Raw genomic sequence first — 25,318 nt, forward strand, 5'->3', positions numbered from 1 at the left:
CAAGGAGATCCAACCAGTCCATTCTGAAGGAGATCAGCCCTGGGTGTTCTTTGGAGGGATGATGCTAAAGCTGAAACTCCAGTACTTTGGCCACCTGATGTGAAGAGTTGACTCATTGGAAAAGACTCTGATGCTGGGAGGGATTGGGGGCAGGAGGAGAAGGGGACGACAGAGGATGAGATGGCTGGATGGCATCACCGACGCGATGGACATGAGTCTGAGTGAACTCCGGGAGTCGGTGATGGACAGGGGGCCTGGCGTGCTGCGATTCATGGGGTCGCAAAGAGTAGGACACGACTGAGCGACTGAACTGAACTGATTGTGACAAAACCGCTTACTCCAGAACTCGGTAGCTTAAAACAAGAGATATTTGTCCCTTCACAGTTTCTGTGAGTCAGGAATCTGGCGGCTGTTTAGCTGTCTCTGACTCAGTATCTCACAGGCTGTAGCAACTGTATCAGCTGGTGCTGAAGTCATCTGGAGCTCCCCTGAGGCTGAAGGATTCACTTCCAACTTACTCTTGTGACTGTAGGAAGGAAGCTTTGGTTCCTCTTCTCGCGAACTCCTGTATCAAGACACTGACAACTCGGCAACTGGTTCCTCCCAGCACGAGTAACCCAGGAGAGACAGGGGGCTCAGGATGGAAGCCATCGTTGTCTTTATGAATCCTTTTATAATCTGAATTTAGAAGTGACAGACCATCATTACCTCCAAAATAGTCTCTTGGCCATAACGTCTAATCCTTGTACTACATAGGAAGGGGTGTGAAGAGTCTCAAAGAGTCGGACACGACTGAGTGACTGAACTGAACTGAACTGAACTGAAGAGCTTTTGGGCTTCCCTTGTGGTTCAACTGGTAAAGAATCCACCTACATTGCGGGAGACCTGGGTTCAATCCCTGGGTTGGGAAGATCCCCTGGAGAAGGGAAAGGCTACCTACTCCAGTATTTAATTGGAGCCTCTTTGCAAACCTATGATGTCTTATTTGATAGATGAGCAAACTGAAGTTCAGAGAAAGGTATCAGTCACACGAGGAGTCAGTGAAACTCCTTAGGCCTGGTCACCTCCAGCCCAGGGCCAGTTAAGGCCAGAAACCATTACACAACAGGAACTGAGTTAGGTAACATCGTGCCTCTGCCGGGAGTCTCCAACACTGAGGATTCTACAAAAAAAGGAAGAAAGTCCATGCCTACTCCCCAGAGGCCTGGATTTGCTGAGATGCGGCAGTGTTGTTCCGCTTTCAAGCAGAAATGTTTACTAGCTGCGTGCCAAGCTGCTCACAAAGCAGGCAGCCCCCTGGGCCTGGAACACACACCCTGGTGCCCCTCCTAGCATGGCAGGATGTGCAGTGGGGTTCAGGAAGCCCTGAAAACTGAGAGGCTGCAGAAGATGCCTGTCCTGACCCCCCTCTCTCAGGCTGCACTCTCAAGTGGGTCCTTTTGGTGACTCCCATGCCTGCTCTGACATGGTGAGGACTGTTCTCCCAGGTCAGTGACCCAGGGCCAGGAGAGATCTGAGGAGACTTGAGGGCAGACAGCTCTGAACTCAACCCTTGGCTCTGAAAGCCCCTACCTCCTGTCCACATGAAGGCTTGGTCCCAGGTGTCCAAGTCCCAGGAGAAGGAAGACTCCGAGGGACACAGAACAGTAAGTGCCCAGCGCTTCTCACCCACCATCCCAGCCCTGCCCCTTCACCCTCCTGACCGACCTCACGCTCCACCCTGGCACCCAGGAAGCTGACCTCTTCCAGTGTCTCCCAGGCCCCCTCTGGACACCCCTCTTCCTATGGCTTTTCCTCCCACTCCTTTTCCCCTCCCTTCTCCCAACAAAGTCTATCAGCAGATGCCCTGGGGTTTTATAAAACTGATTCTAAATGCTGAATAGGAGTTTGCCAGGTGAAGAGCAGTGATCCCCATGGGAGTCCTGCATTGGTAGGGGTCCAGGAAGTGGCTATTCTCTGCCTTCCTGAATGTCCTCACCAACCCAACATCCACTCTCTCCCCGTAAACATCCCTGCTGCCTTTAAAAAAAAAAAAAAATGACCTGAGAGTTGCCAGTCGAGTTTTGTTGAAGGCAAAATGAGGACTGCAGCTCAGAAGACAGCACTTCAGATAGCGCTGAGAAACTGCTCCAAAGAGGGAGACAGAGGAAGGTCAGTATATATGTGATTTTAATAAAGGGAGAGTTCATGTAACCTGTATTTGCAGGCTTCTGCTCGTCACGAGGAGCATACCTCCCCATGAAGAATTTTAGTGCTTTTCTAGATGTGAGGAGATGCAAGAATTGGGCTCATAAAAATCAGCTCCTGAAAAGACCTAACGCTCTAAAGACCTGTTGTGCCAGGTTTTCCTTGAGCACAGAGGGCCCTATTCCTGATCTCCATCCTGAACTCCCTTCAGGGGATGTTAAAGGTCAGCAGCTGCAGCAGCATATGATTTAATCCTTGTAGAGGTAGACAGCCAGTGCCCATGGCAAGTGCCAATTTATAGTTGACACCCCCAGGGTCCCCCAGCCCGGCAGTGCTGGCTGGTGAAGCCCGGAGGCTGGAGGACTTGGAGGAAAAGAAGAAAGAGAGGCTGAAGGAAAGGGAAGAGAGGCTGAAGGAGCTCCGGCTTCGGCTGTTCAATAAGGAGCCCCAGCTTCGGTTGCCTGATAAGGAACCCTGCTTGCAGTCTCCTGAGGTGATCCATGCTCAACCAGAGAAGCCAAGGAGCCAGAAGATCGCGATCAAGAAGGTAGAGCTCAGGTGCAAGGCCAGCCACACCAAGGGACCGCACATGAACAAGCAAATGGCGTGCACCAAGACCCTCGAAGAGACAGACTTGAATCCAGGTGCTTACAAAGCCTCCTCTGCCCACTGTCGATCTCCTCACCCCCTCACCAGAGAACCCCCACACACACACCTTCCCCTGGGCGGTGATTTAGGACTGCCCGATCAGGTGGCATCCAGACCTAGGCCAGCCTGCAGCTAAGAGGCTTACTGGGGTGGGGAGGGGAGGTTGCTGGATTCCTCTTCTAGCCAAGTGGATTCCTAGGATCCCGTGTGGTCCTCACAGGGCCTGGACGGGGTGCTCAGAGGGCCAGAGAGGGAGGAGGCTGGAATTCAGAAGGGCAACTGGAAGGGAGGGTTGGGGGTTTCATGCCCGACTCCTAAGCAGGCACTTGCCTGGCCTTGTGTTATAAGCACGGACTTGGGAACTGGGCACTGCCACACTGGGTGAGTCACTTCACTGCTCTGTGCCTCTGTTTCTACATCTGTAAAATGGGAGAGTAAGAGCCTACCTCCTTGGACTATGTAAGGGTTAGAGAGATAGTTCATATTAAATATTTAGCACAGAGTCTAAGAGTCTAGTGGTGTTTTATTCCAACTCTTTGTGACCCCATGGACTGTACCCCACCAGGCTCCTCTGTCCATGGGATTTCCCAGGCAGGAATACTGGAGTGGGTTGCCATTTCCTTCTCCAGGGGATCTTCCTGACCCAGGAATTGAACTCGGGTCTCCTGCATTGCAGGCAGATTCTTTATCGACTTTGCTATGAGGGAAGCCCCTAAGACTAGTAAGTACTCAAAAACAAACAAACAAACAAAAAATAGGAGCTCTGTTGCTACTGTTGCTGTCGCTGCAGTTATTATTATTAATCAGCAGCCCTGGGAGGTGGGACTCTTCACCCCACCAAGGAGAGGCGCACAGAGGGGGCTCAACTTCCATGAGGAGGTAGAAAGAGAGTCAGGACACAGATACAAATCTCCTGGACCCCAAATCAGAATAAACCCTCCAGCAGCATCAGGAAATCATCCTCCTACAAGAGGCAGGCTGCAATGGTCTCCCTCTTGACCTCTGTTGGTTGAGACAGAAGACCTCTCTTGTTCTTCTTGGCTGGAGAACCCAGGCCTCAACCCTGGCTCCTGCCCCTTCCCCTGGCAATCCTCCAACCTGTTTGTCTGCTCCTCACAGCCCTGTCTTCCTCATTCTCCCACTCACCAAGTGCACCCAACCTGAAGTCTCCTAGCTGGCCCACCTCCACCGAAGTGTTGAAAGTCTGCAAGCCTAAGCAACCAGTGCTCAAGCAGTCAAAGAATCGGAGTCCGAGCCCCCTAATTTTAGCATCTGGATATAGGAAAGGTGAGGCTTGCTGAGGGGCCCTGAGGCGTGGGGTGGGGGGCAACTTTGAGGCAGCCAGTGAGCTTGTAACTCCACGTGGACCCAGTCAGAAGGAACTACAGAAGGCTGAAGGAGCCAGGAGCCAGGGTGGTGGGCACAGTGGGCCTAAAAATGATCTTTCAGGAGCGTCCCTCTGCTGAGACTGCACTCCTTCCAATTTGATAGACGGGAACACTGAGACTCACACCAGTCAGACAGTGAATCTCCCCCAACCTGGTGCAATGTGGTCCTTGCCCAGGCAGAGCTCAGCTCACAACCTCAGTGGACTATGAAGATCCTGGGGTTCAGGGTGGTTTAAAAAGTTCCAAGGAGGACTCAGTTCTCCAGATAAACCCCAAGAGAAGGGTAGGCTCACCCCTCAGCCTAAGCCGGTTCCCTCTCCTGACTTCTCTTATTTTGGCCTCTATCATCCTGAGTCACCCAGGTTTCAAACCCCAGCCACACCCCGGCCTCTTCCTCTTCTCATCTCAGTATCAAAGTGCAAGTTCACACAGCATCTGAAGACAGAGCCAGGGCTGGAGCCTGCTGCTGCTGCTGCTGCTAAGTCGCTTCAGTTGTTTCTGACTCTGTGCGACCCCATAGATGGCAGCCCACCAGGCTCCCGCATCCCTGGGATTCTCCAGGCAAGAACACTGGAGTGGATTGCCATTTCCTTCTCCAGTGCATGAAAGTGAAAAGTGAAAGGGAAATCGCTCAGTCGTGTCCAACTTTTAGCGACCCCATGGACTGCAGCCTACCCGGCTCCTCTGTTCATGGGATTTTCCAGGCAAGAGTACTGGAGTGGGCTGCCATTGCCTTCTCTGGGGCTGGAGCCTAGAACCACCCATTCCTGGTGCAGTCATTTCTCCCTCCATCTGCTGCTGCTGTTTGAACGTCCCCATCCCCAGTTTGGGCTTCCCAGGAGGTGCTAGCAGTAAAGAATCCACCTGCCAATGCTGGAGATGCCAGAGACATGGGTTTGATCCCTGAGTTGGGAAGATCCCTGGAGGAGGAGATGGCAAGCCACTCCAGTACTCTTGGCTGCACTGGGTATTCGTTGCTGCACACTGGATTTCTCTCACTGTGGCAAGCGGGGGCTACTTTGCATTGCAGTGCTCATGCTTCTCGCTGTAGTGGCTTCCTTTGTTGCAGGCTACAAGCTCTAGGCTCACAGGCTCAGCAGTCGTGGCTCTCACGCTCACTTGCTCTGCGGCATGTGGAATCGTTCCAGACCAGGGACCAAATCTGTGTCCCCTTGCATTGGCAGGCAAATTCTTACCCACTGCACCTCCAAAGAAGTCCCTTCCCGTTCCTTCTGTGCCTACTCTCACCACTCTACTCCCAAGCCTCAACAATGATGGTCACATGCTCCACTGCCCTCAGTTTCCACCCTGACTTCACCCACTTGCTCTATGACACAGAACAAATCACTTCATCCTCCTGTGTCTCAATTTCCTCATCTGATCTACTCAGTTTTCTACTCTGCACACCAACCCAGGCCACAGTACAGAATTTATACATCTTGAACTCCACACTAAAATAACCCATGTGCGCAGAAGTTCAGATATATGATGCAGACTCTACAAGATGTTGTAGAAGAAAAGTGTTAGACTTTTTACGTCTCTCTGCCCACAAAGGCCCCCTCTTGTGCCCCCACCAGCTTTCTTCTCTCTTGTCCTTCCCCCCACACACTACCCAGTCTCACTGACTCTTCCGTTATTGAAGACACAGAGCAGTTCCCCTCTGCCCCCAACTCGCATATCCTGAGTTTCATTGTCTGGCAAAACAGTGTCTGAATAAAATGATAAAGCATTTAGCGACTTCCCTGTTGATCCAGCAGCTAAGACTCCACTCCCACTGCAGGAGAACCAGGTTCTTTACTGGTCAGAGAACTACATCCCACATGCTATCACTAAGAGTGTGTATGTCACAACTGAAAAAAACCACAAGTCGTGATTGTAATTATCTTCTATTTTTTGTCTGGGTATTGATTGTGAAAACTGATGAACAACTTTTATTACTTAAAAAAAAAAACAAAAAAAGACAAACCCACAAGCTGCAACTAAAACCCAGTGCAGCCAAATAAATAAATAAATATTAAAAAAATTAAAACATTGCCTGGCAATGAAGAGGACCCACCACTTTAGAATATCACTTAGTAACTATTTGTTGTTGCTTGAAATGGGCAGCTTAACTCCCTTCCCCAAGTGGTTTATCGAAATCTTTCTACCTGACAGAGGAAGTTTCAGAGCATTAAGAGGATTAAATTGTACCTCTATCTTTGTGATTTTAAAAATTGGATTACCAACACCATCTCACAGGATTTTTGTGAGAATTTAAAATGTATGAGCCTGAAATCGATGCTCAATAAATGGTCCTTTCTTTCCTGTCTTTCTCCCCTGAAGACCTTTCCCTAGGCATTCACCAAGGTTTTCCAAGTTCCCCATATCATGAGTCACCGAGCCAAGAGTTACCCAATGACCCCACATCCACTGCAGTTCTGACAGTTTGTGAACTCCCACGTCCAGAGCCCAGAGAGAAGGAGGGTCCTGGGACTGTATGGCCACTGGTTGAAACATCTGGAAATAGCTGCACAGGTAAGGCTCTGCTGAGCTTCCGGAAAGGGGTGGTGAGGCAAAGACATGGATGGGGGCCAGGTTGATATACTGAGCAGAAAGGGTCTGGTAGACCTCTGAGACCTCTCTCCTGAAATCCTATTGCTGGGACTTCCCTAGTGGTCCAGTGGTTAAGAATCTGCCTGCCAATGAAGGGCACCTGGGTTCAATTCCCATTCCAGGGAGATCCCACGTACTGCAGAACAGCTAGGCCAGTGCACCACAACAACTGAGGCCCACACGCCCGAGAGCCCATGTTCTACATCAAGAGAAGCCACTGCACTGAGAAGCCAGAGCCCCCCAAAACGAAGGGTAGCCCCTGCTTGCCACAACCAGCAAAAAGCCCACAACGCCATGAAAGCCCAGTACAGCCGAGAATAAATCAGCACAACTAATTTTTTTAAAATTTTAAAAAGAAATCCTACTGCCAGAATCTCTCCACCTGCCTAAGGCACTGTTTCCAGGAAGCCCCTGGAAATTAAAATGCAGGAGTATTATCCAGTACAGGAGACACGTCACCTGGTTAGTGGACAGGCACTAGCCTAGAGTCCATTTCTGCTGAGCTTCTCAGCCCCCAGATGGCCTGGAGCAAGTCAGGTGCACACTCTCTCTGTGCCAGGCTCTGTGCCATGTGCTCTGCTTGCACAGTATAAAATTTCACGACCATTCCAGGAGATGGATGTTATTATTATTCCACCTTGGAAATAAGAAGACTGAGGTTCGAAAATATAAACTCTCAGAATGGCAGAGATGGAATTCAGCTTCCACTCTCTCTAATGCCACTGCTGTTGTTCCATCGCTCAGTCGTGTCCAACTCTTTGCAACTCCATGGACTGGAGCACACCAGGCTTCCCTGTCCATCACCAACTCCCAGAGCCTGCTCAAACTCATATCCATCGAATCGGTGATGCCATCCAACCATCTCATCTTCTGTCTCCCTCTTCTCCTCCTACCTTCTATCTTTCCCAGCATCAGGATCTTTTCCAATGAGTCAGCTCTTGAAATCAAGTGGCCAAAGTATTGGAGCTTCAGCTACAGCCTCAATCCTTCCAGTGAATAGTCAGGGTTGATTTCCTTTAGGATTGACTGGTTTGATCTCCTTGCTGTCCAAGGGACTCTCAACACCACAGTTCAAAAGCATCAATTCTTCAGCACTCAGCTTTCTTTGTGGCCCAACTCTCACACGCATACATGACTACTTGAGAAACCATAGCTTTGACTAGATGGGCATTTGTCGGCAATGTCTTTGCTTTTTAATATGCTATCTAGGATTGTCATAGTTTTTCTTCCAAGGAGCAAGCGTCTTTTAATTTCATGGCTGCAGTCACCATCTGCAGTGATTTTGGAGCCCAAGAAAATAAAGTCTGTCACTGTTTCCACTGTTTCTCCATCTATTTGCCATGAGGTGATGGGACCAGATGCCATGATCTTAGTTTTGAATGTTGAGTTTTAAGCTAGCTTTTTCACTCTCCTCTTTCACCTTCATCAAGAGGCTCTTTAGTTCCTCTTCGCTTTCTTCCATATGGGTGGTGTCACCTGCATATCTGAGGTTATTGATATTTCTCCTGGCAATCTTGATTCCAGCTTGTGATTCATCCACTCCAGCATTTTGCATGATGTACTCTCGGTATAAGTTAAATAACCAGGGTGACAATATACAGCCTTGACACGCTCCTTTCGCACACTTGACCCTGTCTGCTGTTCCATGTTTGGTTCCAAATGCCACTATCCACACATTTAATGTTCCGCTTCCTTTGTCATCTACGGGCTTCCATGTGGTGCTAGTGGTAAAGAACCCACTTGCCAATAGAGGAGATGTAAGAAAAAAGGGCTTGACATCTGGGTCACGAAGATCCCCTGGAGGAGAGTATGGCAACCCACTCCGGTATTCATGCCTGGAGAATCCCATGATCAGAGGAGACTGGTGAGCCACACAGTCTTTAGGGTCACAAAGAGTCAGACATGACTGAAGTGGCTTAGGACATGCACAAGGCATCTTCTTAACATTGATCTCAATGATGAGTGAAGTCCCTTTTGAAATCTGAGAGGTGTTTTGTTAAAATGATCCCTTCCACACCCAAGTAGGAGTATACTTGTAGAATTCATGGTCCTAAAATGTGACCCAGGTTGGAGATGAATTAACAGACTTAATTAATCATAACTTTTCCCATTCCGGGAAGGAAAGAAAGAAGGAAGAAAGGAAAAGAAGGAGGGAGGGAGGAGGAAAAAGAAGAAAAGAAGCAAGAATTTTGTAATATGTAAGAGGCATCTTACCAAAACATACAAAAGCAATAACCTTAAACATGAAGAAGTAAATATGAAAGCCAAGAGGCTAATTAGCTGTTACAAAAAAACATTCATTGATTCTGAGCATCCTAGCAACCAGGGCAAAAATGGAAAGACAATGGGTTGGTTCAGTTCAGTTCAGTTCAGTCGCTCAGTCGTGTCCAACTCTTTGTGACCCCATGAATCGCAGCACGCTAGGCCTCCCTGTCCATCACCAACTCCCGGAGTTCACTTAGACTCACGCCCATCGAGTCAGTGATGCCATCCAGCCATCTCATCCTCGGTCGTCCCCTTCTCCTCCTGCCCCCAATCCCTCTCAGTTGCTTGGTCATGTCCAATTCTTTGCAGCTCCATGGCAAGCACAGTCCATGGGATTCTCCTGGCAAAAATACTGGAATAGGTTTCCATTTCCTATCCCAGGGGATATTCCTGACCCAAGGATCAAACCCGAATCTTCTCCATTGGCAGGTGGATTCTTTACCACTGTACCATCTGGGAAGCCCTGCTCAATAGAATGGAAAAGACCAACTCAGAAGAAATACATCTTTCCTAATGCTGAATTCTTTTTCTTTGGCTTTTCCAGCCAAGATTGAGGCATGATTGATAAATAAAATTATACTATGTTAAAAGTGTACAGATTTGATATACATTGTGAAACAATTACTACAATCAAGTTAATTGACACATCCATCACCTTGAATACCTTTGTGTGTGTGTGTGTGTGTGTGTGTGTGTGTGAGGGGAATGCTTGTGATTTGCTATCTTAGCAAATTTCAAACATATAGTATGGTATTATTAGCTATCATCATCATACTGTCCATCAAAGCCTCAAAAATAATTCATTTTAAAATTGAAAGTTTGTATTCTTTGATCAACATCTCCCAATTTCCTTCACCCCCTCATCCCTGGGAACCATTATTCCTCTCTCTGTTTCTTTTTTTTTTTTAGTTTTTTTTTTTTTTTCATTTTAAAATCTTTAATTCTTACATGCCTCTCTCTGTTTCTATAAGGTTAAATTTTTTTTGTTTTTAGATTCCACATATAAGTGATACCATACATATTTGTCTTTCTCTGTCTGGCTTATGTCACTTAGGATAATGCCCTCCAGGTTCATCCATGTTATCAAAAATGTCAGGATTTCCTTCTTTTTATGGCTGAATAATATTCCATTATAGAGAGATAGGTAGATACCTAGATCAATAGACTATATCACCTTTATCCATCCATTCATCCACTGAAACAACTTAGGTTGTTTCGTATCATGCTTCTATATCATGAATAGTGCTGTAATGAATGTGGGAGGGCAGATATCTCACCAGCCTCTCTACTGTTTTTCTAGTCTCTGTTTCCTTCATTTCTGAATCAGCAGCCAGCACAGCATGTGGCTTGAGCAGGTGCAAAAAACAGTTGTTGAGTATTGGAAGGAGGGACAAATGAAAAAAACTATCCTATACCTTTATGTTTTATCTCTCCCTCCCTTACTTAGGAAGCAGAAAGAGATACCAGTATCAAAGGAGAGAGACACCTTACTCCACCTGGTCATGGAAAAATGAAGATTTGCACCCAAAATTTGTGCAATTGCTACTTCTACACACTCCTTACCACAAAGACTACGAGTCCTTGAACCGGGAAAGCTGGGATCACGGGGTGGTTGAGGAGCAAGGGCATTTGATTGAGGTCAGAGACTTATTTGGCTCAGACCTGGGTCCCCAGGAAGGGCCTCACACAGTCGTATTGCATGGAGTTGCTGGAATTGGGAAGTCCACACTGGCCAGGCATGTGAGAAGAGCCTGGGAGGAGGGCCAGCTATACAGAAACCACTTCCAGCGTGTCTTCTACTTCAACTGCAGAGAGCTGGCCACGTCCAAGCTGACAAGTCTGGAGGAACTCATCACAAAAGACCAGTCCGCCACTGCGGCTTCCGCTGGACAGGTCCAATCTCAGCCGGAGCAGCTGCTCTTCATCCTCGATGGTTTAGATGAACTGGAATGGGTCTCAGAGGAGCAGAGGGCAGAGCTCTGTCTGAACTGGAGCCAGCAGCAGCCCGTGCAGACACTGCTGGGCAGTTTGCTGGAGAAAACCGTATTTCCAGAGGCATCCTTGCTGATCACAGCTCGGACTGCAGCTCTGCAGAAGTTCATTCCTTCTTTGAAGCAGCCATGTTGGGTGGAGGTCCTGGGGTTCTCCGAGTCTTCCAGGAAGGACTATTTCTATGAATATTTCACAGAGGAAAGCCAAGCAACTAGAGCCTTTAGCGTGGTTGAATCAAACCAAGCGCTCTTGGCCATGTGTCTCACGCCCTTGGTGTCCTGGCTGGCCTGCACTTGCCTGAAGCAGCAGATGGAGGCAGGGGAAGAACTCTCACTGAGGTCGCAGACCATGACAGCTCTCTATCTGCACTACCTTGCCCAAGCTATCCAAGCTCAGCCCCTGGGGACTCAGCTGAGGGGCTTCTGTACTCTTGCTGCTGAGGGTATCTGGCAAGGAAAGACTCTGTTCAGTCCAGGGGACCTTAAGAAGCATGGATTAGGTGGGGTCATCAACGCCACTCCCTTAAAGATGGATGTTCTTCAAAAGCACCCCACATCTCTGAACTACAGCTTCACTCACCTGTGTTTCCAGGAGTTCTTTGCAGCAGTGTCCTTTGCTTTAGGGGACATGGAGGACAAAAGTGACCATCCTAACAGCACTGGAAGCATGGAAAAGTTGGTAGAAGTATATGGGATCAATAACCTGTTTAGGGCACCAACCGTGCATTTCCTATCCGGCCTTTTGAGTGAGCAAGGAGCGAGAGAGATGGAGAACATTTTCCAATGCAAGCTGTCTTGGGAGAGAAAGCGGGAGTCACTGCTGCGGCGGGCTGAATTGGAACTCTGGTGTGAGCATCACTCTCTGCAATTGTTTCACTGTTTGTATGAGATTCAGGACGAAGAGTTCCTGACACAAGCAATGGCCCACTTCCAAGGAACGAGAGTGTACATCCGAACCAGCATGGAGCTGCTCGTGTTCACTTTCTGCATTAGATTCTGCAGCCACGTGCGGCGGCTTCAGCTGAATGAGGGCAGACAACATGCAGGAGCATGCAGGCCCACTGACACAGTGCTGTGAGTACCCCCACCCTCTCTCCTCTCCGTCTCCTCTGTTGGCTCCTCCTTCCTAGGCACTGGAATCACTTTGACTAAACTTAACCCCAGGGGTTCAAGGATCGGGGTCTGCAGTGACCACCACGGCAGATCCAACCACCATCCCCCATCTGCCTAAGATCCCCTGCAGGAGGGTCCATCCATGTGACGTGCCCTGCCTGCCTCTGGGTGGGCCCGCTGTGTCCTGCCACTGCTCGTCCTGTCTCTTCGATGGCCACCATATTCTCCACCTCCTGTGCTGACCTGCTTTCCCCTCCATGAAGCCCACCTGCCTCTCTTTCTCCCTCATGTTTATCTGTAAGCAACCCCTCCCTCAGCTGCTTCAGACATTCCCCTTGATGGCTGTTGACCATGGCATTGGTCCAGAGATCTCCTCCATCACAAAATGTGTGTGTCTGAAAGGTACATTTTTCCCTGCACACCTGACTTCTCTGTTTGTGTCAATAATGCACTCTTGTACCCCAGGCACTTAGCCTAAAACCCACCCCCCGCAACCTGAGTGTGCCAGCAGAGTTTTCTCTAAACATCCTCCAACCCCATTAACTTCCCCACCCAGGTTCCCCCACCTCAGTTGCAGTATTGGTCATTTGGTCCTTTTATGGTTTGTTCTGTGAATATTTATCTGGCACTGCTTTTAGGCCGGATCCTCCAGATCACAGATGAACAAACACAATTCCTGCCTCAAAGAACTCAAAACCTGGGGTAGAAGACACACAACCACCCAGTAATTACAACTGAGTATGATGCCACGGTAACAGACGGCAAGGCATGAGGTTGGCTGCAGGAAGAGAGTGTGTGCATGTGTGCGTGTGTGCGTGCACACACACACGCACACTCAGTCGTATCCCCCTCTCTGTGGTTCCATGGACTGTAACCTGTCAGGCTACCCGATTTTCCACGCAAGAATACCTGAGCAGGTTGCCATTTCCTACTCCAGGGGATCTTCCTGACCCAGGGATCAAACCCAGAAGTTCTCTTGTGTCTCCTGCTTTGGTGGGCAGATTCTTTACCACTAGCACCACCTGGGAAGCCCACAGGAAGGGAGTAATCACACAGAAAAAAAGTGGAAAAAAAGTGAAAGTGTTAGTTGCATCCAAGTCTCTGTGACACTGGAGTGGGTTGCCATTCCCTTCTCCAGGGGATCTTTCCAACCCAGAGATTGAACCTGGGTCTCCTGCATTGCAGGCAGATTCTTTACTGTCTGAGCCACCAGGGAAACCCAATCACATAAAAGTAAACCAGAAAAGAGAGGAAGAAACGCTGGATTTGGGTTTTTGCTTTTTTAGACTTTCAAGGTTTTTTTCTCACAGCAAAACCCATGTCCACTATAGGAAAATAAGAATATGTAGAGAAGCAAAAAAGACATAAATTAATATCAGCCAGAATGCCAGCACTCAGAAATGACCATCATTAAGAATTGAAGTATATGGTGCTGTTGTACGAAAACTGTACACATCTTAATTATGTTAAGTAATGCTTCTCAGACCTACTGTATCCTTCTACTTTTCTGTCTACTCATCCTAGTAATTTTTGAGAGTTTGACCTTGAAACTCCAACTAAAAATCTTAACTTACCTACTTAAAAAATAATTATCGTAAACAGTAGAACTATATGTAACTAGATGTATTTTTTCTATATTTTCCAAGTCTCCTGTAAATGTGTTATCATGCTTTCATAATTTAAAAATATAAAATTTTTAAATTTTTTTTAAATAAAAGCTTTTTTTAAAACACTGAGGTATATGGAATTTCCCTGGTGGTCCAGTGATTAACACTCCATGCTGCCAATGCAGGAGATACAGGTTCGATCCCTGGTCAGGGAACTAAGATCCCGCATGTTGTGCAGAGCAGCCAAAAGATTTTAAAAAAAAAAGAAGAATTGAGGTATATCATCTAGTCTTTTTTATGCTGGTTTTCATGGCAAAACTAAGCCACACTGGACATTTTATTTTAGAGTTGGCTGCCCCTCCACTGCCGCCACCCTGGGCTGGGGCCCCTCTTCTCTGTGGCTCGTCAGTCTATAGCCCTTGCAGCACTACTCTGAAGTGTTCATCGTTTATGTCTGCTTCCGCCTCTATCTGGAAGTTTCTTGAGGGCAGAGGGAGCCATTTTCCATCTCTTCTATCTGCGGTGTTCGGGGCAGTCAGGGAGGCTGGTCAGCCCTGGGGACGGCACTGCCCGCCGTGCGCCTCCACCCCTGCACACGCTGACCGCGCCTCTCCTGTGCCTCTCTCCCCTGCAGGTTGAGCTGGGTCCCGGCCACAGAGGCCCGCTGGCAGGTTCTCTGCTCCGTTCTCCAGGTCACTGGAAACCTGAAGGAATTGGACCTGAGTGGAAACATCTTGAGCCGCTCTGTAGTACAGAGTCTTGGTGAGGCCCTGAGATGCCCTGGGTGCCAGCTAGAGACCCTGCGGTGAGTCTGGCCTGGGCTCTGCTCTGAACAGGGGTGGACGGGAGATCTAAGACGGACGCTGACTCTAGGAGGTGGAACTGTCCTCGCATTCTGCAGATACTCATTGAGCCCCTCTCTGGCCCACCACTGCGCCAGGTGCCAGGGTCACTATGGCAAACACACACAGGCAGGTGTCTATTCTCAGAGAGCTTGCAAAAGACCGACATTAATCAGGGAACCATGCTAATAAAGGTGTGACTTCAGGGCCCGATAAGGGTCTCCAGTGGAAAGTGTCCCTAAGGAAGGAACACTTGGGGACTTTCCTGGTGGTCCAGTGGTTAGCACTCAGTGCTTCCATTGCTGTGGGTTTGAGCTTGACCTTTCATTGGGGAACTAAGGTCTCGTAAGCCTCACAGCACTGCCAAAAAAATAAAACTGCAATAAGATATCACTTTATGCCTGTTAAAATGGCTATTATCAAAAAGGTAGAAATCACAAGTATTGGAGAGGATGTGGAGAAAATGCGTGCTTTCTCATACACTGTTGGTGAGAATGGAAATGGATGCAGCCACCATGGAAAATGGTATAGATATTTCTCAAAAAAAAAAAATAAATAAGAACAGCACTATCATGTGAGCCAGCTATTCCGCTTCTGGGCATTTATCTGAAGAAGATTTTACTTGGGTTGGGCGTCTTGATGAACTACTCATCATTCAAGGCATTCCTCATACATTTCCACCTCCTTCCCTTGTCGAAATTAATCATTTCTTCTGCCTTCATCTGCATTTGACTTGTCCCTTGGGGCACCATCTACTTTTTAAGTGCCTACTATGTGCCAGACACTACTGTGGGCACTTGGGTACAGCTAGCTCAATGGTACCCCACTCCAGCACTCTTGCCTGGAAAATCCCATGGACAGAGGAGCCGGGTAGGCTGCAGTCCATGGGGTCGCTAAGAGTCGGACATGGCTGAGCGACTTCACTTTCACTTTTCACTTTCATGCATTGGAGAAGGAAATGGCAACCCACTCCAGTGTTCTTGCCTGGAGAATCCCAGGGATGGGGGAGCCTGGTGGGCTGCCGTCTATGGGGTCACACAGAGTCAGACACGACTGAAGCGACTTAGCAGCAGCAGCAGCAGTAATGAAAATGGGTAAAACTCCTTCTTCGTGAAGCCTACATTCCACAGGGGATGGGGACAAAAAGTCAAAAGAACAAGTAAAGTATATTGCGTGTGGTAAGGACTAGAGAGAAAAGTAAAGCAAAAAGGAGTAGAGAGTTGGGGCTGGTGTGCCATTTTAAATAGGCAGGGCGGTGAGGCAAGGTTCCTGCAAGGGGACTTTTGAGCAAAGACCCGGGAGCAGCTGAGGGAACAAGCCATGAGCCATCAGGTAACAAAGCTTGTTCCAGGCAAAAGAAACAGCCAGTGCAGAGAACCTGAGGTGGGACCATGCCTGGAGTGTTTAAGGAACAGTGTGGAGGCCAGTGGAGATGCAGCTAAAAGGAATATGAGATGAGGACAGAGAGGACAAGGAGTCAGACTGCCACTGTCTCACAGACAAGGTCAAAGACCATGCATTTCTCTCTGATGACCTGGGAAAACGTGGGAGGATTTTGATCCAAAGAGATCCAAAACCTGACTTACTGTTATTTGTTTCTATGTCTATCCCCCAGTGCCTGTGCATTTCTGGGGGCCTGGGGGCTAGAGGGTCTTCCTGACCTCCACCTGGCCCACAGGTATAGATGCTCAACAGGTTGTTCATGGGTGATTGTGGAAATCAACAGATAAGTAAAGGCAAGGCTGTGGTCACGTGTCTCCCACAGGTTGGCCAGCTGTGGACTCACAGCTGAGAGCTGCAAGGACATTGCCTCTGGGCTCTGCGCCAGCCAAACCCTGATGCAATTGGAATTGAGCTTCAACACACTCCTGGACACAGGAGCTGAGCACCTTTGCCAGGGCCTGAGACAGCCAACCTGCAAGCTGCAACGACTGTTGTAATTGCTCCTCGTTGGCACTACTTCGTAGGGTGGGCACGGGGAGGCAGAAGGAGCTTCCCTAGCACTACGGGGCAGAGAGAAAGCAAGGGCTCATGGAGGCCATGATAGATTCCCACTGAAGCCCTCATATTCCTCCTTAACTTTTATTCTTATATTAGAAGCTTGCTCTTTTCTCATCCTGTATTGTAGACGCCCTTAATGTTGAAACCCACAAAGTGCTGAAACATATGTCAGGTAACTGAGCATTTGGGAGGGCCGAGGTAGTTAACAATGAGATCCAGGCATCCCAGTAGAACATCGGTGTAAATAAATCATACAACATCGATACAGTGAGTGAGCAGGATTCATGGGAATCACACGGAAGTGAAAAGGGGATGTGGTCTCTATCCTGAGTAGCTCCTTGGCTGAAAGAGGAATATTTAAATCTCCCAGGTTCCTGCAAGCCAGGCATGCCTTTATCTTCCTTTAATGTCACACTTGGACTTCCCTGGTAGCTCAGATGGTAAAGCGTCTGCCTACAATGTGGGAGACCTGGGTTCAATCCCTGGGTCTGGAAGATCTCCTGGAGAAGGAAATGGCAACCCACTCTAGTATTCTTGCCTGGAAAATCCCATGGATGGAGGAGCCTGGTAGGCTACAGTTCATGGGGTCGCAAAGAGTCAGACATGACTGAGCGACTTCACTTACTGACTTCACTCACTCAATGTCACCCTAGAACCCTCCTAGGGCCATAGGTACTAGAAAGGAAAACCAGATGCCAGTTAGGACATTGACTGGGGGCCCGCATGTGTCTTCCCTGCAGGCTGGCAGGCTGCGGCCTCACGTCTGGCTGCTGCCAGGACCTGGCCTCCATGCTCAGGGTCAGCCCCAGACTGACGGAGCTAAACCTGCTGCAGAATGACCTGGACGACCTCGGCGTGAGGCTGCTCTGTGAAGGACTCAGGCACCCTTCCTGCCAGCTCATGTTCCTATGGTGAGGCTCTGCGGGCCCCTTCTGGGGAGAGGGCAGGGAATGGGGGGAGGGGAGGCAAGTGCCGCGGAACTGGACAGAGGAAAGAAAAGGGACAGACAAATGCACGGTCCGCCAGGCTTCCTCACCAGCGACGCCGCTTACTTAGGCCTTGTGACTCAGGCAGCTCTTCACCTGAGACTCGGTTTCTTTAGATTTGATCTAATGGGACCATCATATCAATAAAATGCATGTAAACACTAGGACAGAGTTCAGACAGAAATGAGCTTGGAGCACTGGAGTCCCCTGTGGCTGAAGAGCAGTGAGCCCCCAGCCCTCCCCCTGCAGGCCCTGAGGGCGATGTTCTCTGAGCAGCAGCCCCTCCCATGTGTCTCAGCCACTTCCTCTTTCCTCCACTTCCTGAGAAGGAGTCCACTGGCTGTTTCTGGCTGAGCCCTTGCTTACAGCTCCTGGTAGGGCTCCGCACCCCACCTCACCCATCCTCCGTTGAGCTCCAGCAGCCCTTAGAAACACAGTGGGAATCACGATGTTAGTGGCTCAGTTGCATCTGACTTTGCGACCCCAAAGATGTTAGCCCATCAGGTTCCTCTGTCCATGGGATTTTCCAGGCACAAATACTGGAGTCGGTTTCCATTCCCTTCTCAGGGGATCTTCCTGATCCAGGGATTGAACCAGGGTCTTCGAGGGGTCTGCAAAGTCTGGGCCCTGGCCACCCTCAGCCAGGACTCCCTCCTTTAGACTCTCAGGCCTAAAGGTGAAGTCGGGGCAAGATAACGAGATAAACATTCTGCAGGTGGGTTCCCCCAAGGCTAACCGTGATTGTTTACAACGAGGGGAACTCCAGCTCCCTCCCCACCAAGCATTTCCTGACTTCAGAGCCTCCAGTAGCCTTGGCTGAGGTCTCCACTGAGACGGCATCACAGCCCAACTTCTTCCTCTCTGCCCAGACCTGTTTCCCTCTCCCCGCCACCCTGATGTTGATCCAAGAACACCCCCTAATAAATCTCACTCCACTTTCCATCTCAGAGCCCAATTCCCAGCAAACCCAACCTGCAGTAGTTTCCTCTGGGAGGTGGTAGATTCCACCATCCTGAGCCCCCAAGGACCTCAGGATCACACAGGGGTCCCGGGAGAACCAGGCTTCCTTTGCGCTTGCAGGCTGGACCAGACTCAGCTGAGCAAGGAGGTGACCGAGATGCTGAGGGCCCTGGAAAGAGAGAAGCCTCAGCTGCTAGTCTCCAGGATGTGGTAAGGTGGGGAGACTCAGAACCCCCTCCTGCTGTTCCAGGCCCGGCTGAGTCCTTGGGGCAGGTCAAGAACCAAGAGATGAGGAAAGACATGTGGGGTGGAGGTAGACACGGCAGAGCCGGGAAGAAACCAAGAAAGTATGGCAGCCAGAGAGAGGTTTGGGCATTGATTTGTTTAGTGCGAACGGAATTATGCCACTCCTCTGCTTAAACCTTTCCATTAGATGAATGTGTGTGTGCCAAGTCGTTTCAGTCGTGTCCGACTCTGTGTGACCCTATGGATTGTAGCCTGCCAGGCTCCTGTGTCCATGGGATTTCACAGGAAAGAATACTGGAGTGGGTTGCCATTGCCTTCTCCAATAAGAAGATTAAAAAAAAAAAAAAAAGATGAATGGGTGCCTTGATGAGATTTGGAACTTGGAAAGCAATGACCACCAGGGGGAGACAAAGACAAAGAGAGAGAGTCTAGGAAGAGCCAGACCACCTCCACCCAGACCCTCACCCTCCAATACACATAGACACACAGCCAGAGAGGCTGAAGGGGTGAGCCCCAGAGATGGGAGAATCCCTCTTCCTCCCCAGGGAATCAGCTGCAGCGCCGTTCTCCCAGTTTGGTGCATTTCGGCCTGTGACCGAAATTCAGGGCAACTGTTCCCTGAATCTCCGCAGCTGTGCCTCACCTGAAAAGGAAAGGAAAGGGCTCCTAGCTTTAGAAGGAGGATCTACTTGTCACAGAGCAACATGCCCTGCATCCCTCACATGACGTGTGAGGCACAAGCAGCGAACAAGGGCCCAAATTCCAGGAGCTCAGCCCAGCAGGTGCAAATTATTCCCTCCCCACCCCCACCCCCACCCCAGCCTCCCACCTCCACCCGCAGAACTACATCTGGGTTTCTCTAAGGACACTGATGGGCCCACTGGATTCTGCAGGGCAGCTGAGCTGAGCTGTGAAGGATGGGAGAGGAGTGCTGGGCCCCGAAAGGGTTGATTCCAGGCAGAGGTGGTGTAGCTTGCTGAACGAGAGCTAGATGCCTGAAGTGCATAGAAACCAAGACTAGGGCACTGGCTTTTGAGAAAAGAAAGAGCTTTATTGCAAAGTCCACTAGCAAGGGCACAGAGGGTGAGGCTCTCAAATCGATCCAGGATTCAGGGCGACATTTACGGGGTTTAGAGAAATGTCAATCTTGGAAGCTGGTTGGCTAGTTTCGAATAAGCCAAACAAGCTACTCGCACTGCTGGAAGCCAGATCTTCCTTTTTTGAAAGACTTCTAGCCCCCAAAAGGGCTCCTGGGGCAACATTTCTATTCTTTGAGTTCGGTAGACTGAAGACACAGATTCTGTCTTGCGTGGGGGTGCTATCTAAATAACTCAAAGCTACATTAATCAATTAACTTATTTAAACGCAGCAAAACCAGTTTAAGCTGGTTCATGTTTTACTTGCCGTTTCAGTAGAGGCACTTAGCTTAGCTTCTTTGAGGAATAGGAGGTCAGGGACCTGGAGCGGAGCTACTCAAAGTATGGTCCTCAGAATCAGCAGCAGAATCAACATCCCCTGGGAGCTCGGTGGGTTTCCCAGGCTGCTCAATAGTAAATAACCGACCTACTGAAACAGGAGACTCTGGTTCGATCCCTGGGTCAGGAAGATCCCCTGGAGAAGGAAATGACAACCCACCCATGTGTTCTTGCCTGGAAAGTCCCATGGACGGAGAGGCCTGCCAGGCTAAAGTCCATAGGGTGGCAAGAGTCAGACATGACTTAGCGACTAAACAACAGTAAGGAGCTCAGTAGAAAGGCCCCACTCCAGACCTGCTGAGTCAGAATCTTGGGGTGGGCCCAGGAATGCATCTTCTAGCCCAGGCCTTCAGGTGATTTTTAACACTGATTTACAGCCATGGGGGCAGCGAGACTGGCACAGGTGGGGCGGGGGATGGGGGGTAGTACCTAACATCTTGTGGGCCACATTAAGAATTTCGATCTTACTCGCCAAATCAATAGACATTTCAGGGCTTCAGCACTGAAGTTCTGTGCCAGGTTCCCATTTTCAGATCAGCTTCTGAGTGGACAGTGGACCAAGGGTCAAGAGCGAAAACAGGGAACCCTCTAAGATGAGGCAGTGGTTCCAGCCACAGATGCCAGGGCCTGGAAACAAGGTGGAGGCCATGGAGGTGGAGAGAAGAGAAAAGAGCTGTTTTGGCAGCTGTGTCAAGGTGATCAATAAGCTCTCAGATTGGCCAAGGGAGAAGTCAGGATGATGCCTCAGTTCTGGTATAAACAGCTGGGTGGATGGGGGCCGTTCATGGGAGCAGGGACTACAGGAGAAGCCCAGTGGGGATCAGGAATTCAAATTTTGATGAGTTGAACTCAAGTGGGGATGTCATGGAGACAGCCCCCAGAATCCTCCACGATCTCAGGGAGAATGAATTCTGTCCAGGAAGCCAAGTCTGAGGATCCTTCACGAGGGCCCAGGTGGAGCCGAGATGAGCAATACATCCTCACTCAAGCGGCAGAGACAAGCATCAGGTAGTCTGAAGGGGCCAGGCTGGGAGCATCATGATGTGGGCTTGCAGGGGTGGAGGGAGTGATGGCATTTATAAAAGGTCATTCCCTCCATCCTCCTGCCTCTGGAGTGGGACAGACACACCTAGGGGAGACTCCATGAGAGATCTTCTACTACCCGAACCTTGCAGGATTTCTGTTTCCCTCTCTTCCAGCCTCAGGGGGCTGGACTGTTCCTCTCCTAAATATCCACAACATGACTCATACTCTGAACCAGAGCCCAGTATCTTAAGGCCCACTCTGGGCTTCTAAAGCCTGGAATCCCATCTCCATCCCTGCCTGTCCATCTTTGGAGCCATGTTCCCCTCAGAAGCTGACCACCCAGGGAGTGCTGGGAAGAGCGACAATTCTGGGAAGTGAGAAAGGGGAGGGAGGAGGGTTTGGGCAAGGGGAGGCAGCAGGATTGAGCCCCCTTGGATATCAGGCAGACTGGCCTTGGGAAGGGCCCCTCTGTGGTCTAGCCTAGGGGGCCGGGGGCAACCAGGCAGAACCTAAAGCTGGCCACTGCCCTGTCTGTTCCAGAGGGCAGCTCTCCTCAAGCAGCACAGGCGAGACCCTTCTGTCCATCTTCTCCTACCCCTCCGGGGAACGAGCACATGGAGTCTCTGGGGACTGAGGATAACCTCTGGGGCCCCACAGGGCCTGTGGCTACTGAGGTGGTTGACGAAGAGAGGAGCCTGTACCGGTAAGTGAGGGGTCCTGGCCTGTCCCACCCCCTCCGTCCCCATGCTGGGTCCCCACAGACAGTCTGCACCCCATTCATGGTCCATTGTATCCCCTCACCACACCACCAAGCAAAGAAAGACGGGGCTGAGATATTGGTTGGTGTTTTATTATGAAAAAAGAAGGGGTTTGGATGGAGGAGGAGGAACATAGTTGGGATTTTTTTAATATTTATTTGTATCTATTTATTTTTGGCTGTGCCAGGTCTTAGTTGCAGCATGCGGGATCTAGTTCCCTGACCAGGGATCGAACCCAGGCCCGCTGCATTAGGAGCTCAGGGTCTTAGCCAATGGACTACCAAAGAAGTCACTGGAAAAAGAGAGTTTGTTATGAAAATTTTTAAATATACACACAAGTGGAGTCCAGGGAACTTCCATGTACCCACTATTCAGCTTCAACCTTCATTTTACCAACTTTGTTTCAACTATCCACCTTCTGCCCCTTTTTTTGCAATATTTTTAAGTCCAAAGAAATGGGTGCTTTTAGCCTTAAACTTTTTGATACCTTTCAAAAAGTTCAAATAAAGACCTTTTCTTCCATAACCACAATGTCATTTTTCACATGTCAAGGAGTTTACAATTAAGCCTTTCATATCGTCCAATGCCCAATCCTTATTCAAATCTGTTCAATTGTATAAAGTGTGTCTTTGCAGATGATTTGTTCTAATCATGATCCAAAGACAGCCCACTTGTTGTATTTGACTTGTTATGCTGCTTTATCTCACAGCTTGCGTCTCCTGCATTGGCAGGCAGGTTCCTTACCACTAGCAGCACCTAGGAAGCCCAGTTCAGTTCAGTTCAGTCACTCAGTTGTGTCCGACTCTTTGCAACCCCATGAATCGCAGCACGCCAGGCCTCCCTGTCCATCACCATCTCCCAGAGTTCCATCTCATCCTCTGTCGTCCCCTTTTCTTCCTGCCCCCAATCCCTCCCAGCATCAGAGTCTTTTCCAATGAGTCAACTCTTCGTATGAGGTGGCCAAAGTACTGGAGTTTCAGCTTTAGCATCATTCATTCCAAAGAACACCCAGGACTGATCTCCTTTAGAATGGACTGGTTGGATCTCCTTGCAGTCCAAGGGACTCTCAAGAGTTTTCTCCAACACCATAGTTCAAAAGCATCAATTCTTCGGTGCTCAGCTTTCTTCACAGTCCAACTCTTACATCCATAAATGACCACTGGAAAAACCGTAGCCTTGACTAGACAGACCTTTGTTGGCAAAGTAATATCTCTGCTTTTCAATATGCTATCCAGTATTCAAATTCAAATCCATCTGACTTCAACGTCTGGGCTTACAGCCACTCTGTAGGATCCATCCATAGTGCCCAGCACAGGGCCTGGCACCCAGTAGGTGCTCAGTGAGTCTGTGTACAGTAATCCAGTGTCCTGCTGCTGCTGCTAAGTCGCTTCAGTCATGTCTGACTCTGTGTGACCCCATGGACTGCAGCCTACCAGGTTCCTCTGTCCATGGGATTTTCCAGGCAAGAGTACTGGAGTGGGTGGCCATTGCCTTCTCCAGTGTCCACTTCTCCTCATTTTTCACAGCGTTCACTTGCCCGTGGCCGGCTTCTACCACTGGCCCAACACGGGTCTCCGCTTTGAGGTGAGAGGGCCAGCGACTGTTGAAATTGAATTCTGTGCCTGGGACCAGTTCCTGAGCAGGAATTTCCCACAGCACAGCTGGCTGGCTGCAGGGCCTCTGTTTGACATCAAGGCTGAACCAGGCGCTGTGGCAGCCGTGTTCCTCCCTCACTTTGTGGCCTTCCGAGGTAAGCAGGGGAGGAGAGGCAAGGTGATGGTGGAAAGAATGGGCCTGAAAGGGGCTTTGGAGGTAATGTCCTGAGAGGGACTCATGGCTTCCTTAGAAAGACTGAGAAAGGATTGCTCTGGGCATATCATTTTTGAAGCACTTTTGTCCCCAGACTCATAATTATTTTTGCCTGAATTACTTAAAGGCTTCCCTAAATAAAAAGTACAATACAAGCCAACATTGAGCTTCCCTGGTGGTACAGTGGGTAAGAATCCGCCTGCCAATATAGGAGACGTGGGTTCGATCCCTGGTCCGGGAAGATCCCACTTTTCACGGAGCAACTAAGCCCGTGTGCCACAAATATTGAGCCTGTGCTCTAGAGCCCATGCTCTGGGAGCAGAGAAGTTCCCACTTGCTGCAACTAGCCTGTGTGCAGTGATGAAGACCCAGGGAAAGCCATAAATAAATACAACAAGGAGGGGATATCAATTATTCTGAAAATAAAACATTTTAAAAAATAATCTCACAGTCAAAAATTACAAACGGTAAACAAGGCATCACAAATGAGAACCAGAAGAAACACAGGTGCCAGAACTGGTCCCATTAAATGAATACATTAATTAATTAAAATAACTTAAAAATAAGAAAATAATAAGAATCAATCCCATAAAGATTTCACACTTTTTGTGTTATCAGAAACAAAACACAAAATACATGTGTTTCATATACTTATGGGGCTTCCCTCATAGCTCAGTTGGTAAAGAATCTGCCTGCAATGCAGAAGACCCAGGTTCGATTCCTGGGTTGGGAAGAACGCCTGGGAAAGGAAATGATAATCCACTCCAGTATTCTGGTTGGGTTACAGTCCATGGGGTCCCAAGAGTTCGACATGACTTATCAACTAAACCACCATCAGTTCAGCTCAGTTCAGTTCAGTCACTCAGTCATGTCCGACTCTTTGCAACCCCATATACTTATAGAAATCACCCTGGGGGAAAATAAGCAAAAAGCAATAAATAATTTAAAATGACAAATCAAATTTGGAAACAAGCTAATTAAAGAAAATAGGAAAACATTAAAAAAATAAAATAAAAGATTAAGTGACATGGAGGATGGGATACTATGAGAAGGCCTAGAATATACCTAACCAGAATTCCAGAGGATATGGCAGAGAGAATGGAGAAGATGAAATATTCAAAGAGAGAATTGCCAGGAAATTTCTATGATCACTGAAAGATGTGACTTCTCTGTGCTGTGCTGTGCTTAGTCGCTCTGTCGTGTCTGACTCTTTGTGACCCCATGGACTGTAGCCAGCCAGCCTTTTCTGTCCATGGGGATTCTCCAGGCAAGAATACTAGAGTAGGTTGCCATGCCCTCCTTCAGGGGATCTTCCTGACCCAGGTCTTCCACATTGCAGGCGGATTCTTTATCATCTGAGCCACCAGGGAAGCCCAAAAGGTAGTACTCTAGTCTCCCCGTTGGGGAATTGAACCCCAGTCTCC

The 25,318-nt window shown here is 49.1% G+C and overlaps 1 protein-coding gene across 6 annotated transcripts in view; it reads left to right on the forward strand.

Moving 5' to 3' along the window:
• The first annotated feature begins 1,149 nt into the window (after positions 1–1,149).
• NLRP1 (NLR family pyrin domain containing 1) overlaps positions 1,150–25,318 on the forward strand; it is a 32,343-nt gene continuing 8,174 nt past the window's right edge. The window contains exons 1-12 of one of the 6 annotated variants that reach the window (XM_069603182.1): positions 1,150–1,646; positions 2,672–2,831; positions 3,955–4,122; positions 6,546–6,737; positions 10,528–12,145; positions 14,426–14,596; positions 16,399–16,569; positions 17,375–17,545; positions 18,701–18,790; positions 21,221–21,309; positions 21,868–22,030; positions 23,612–23,835. In XM_069603182.1, the coding sequence (XP_069459283.1) occupies positions 1,584–1,646; positions 2,672–2,831; positions 3,955–4,122; positions 6,546–6,737; positions 10,528–12,145; positions 14,426–14,596; positions 16,399–16,569; positions 17,375–17,545; positions 18,701–18,790; positions 21,221–21,309; positions 21,868–22,030; positions 23,612–23,835 (3,280 nt within the window). In that variant the 5' untranslated portion in view covers positions 1,150–1,583. Of the gene's footprint in view, positions 1,647–2,501; positions 2,832–3,954; positions 4,123–6,545; positions 6,738–10,527; positions 12,146–14,425; positions 14,597–16,398; positions 16,570–17,374; positions 17,546–18,700; positions 18,791–21,220; positions 21,310–21,867; positions 22,031–23,611; positions 23,836–25,318 lie in introns of all 6 variants that reach the window. The other 5 variants (XM_069603184.1, XM_069603183.1, XM_069603185.1 and 2 more) reach the window with 5 other exon arrangements.

This window comes from Ovis canadensis, chromosome 11 (assembly GCF_042477335.2).
Source record: "Ovis canadensis isolate MfBH-ARS-UI-01 breed Bighorn chromosome 11, ARS-UI_OviCan_v2, whole genome shotgun sequence".
NCBI classification, from domain to species: domain Eukaryota; kingdom Metazoa; phylum Chordata; class Mammalia; order Artiodactyla; family Bovidae; genus Ovis; species Ovis canadensis.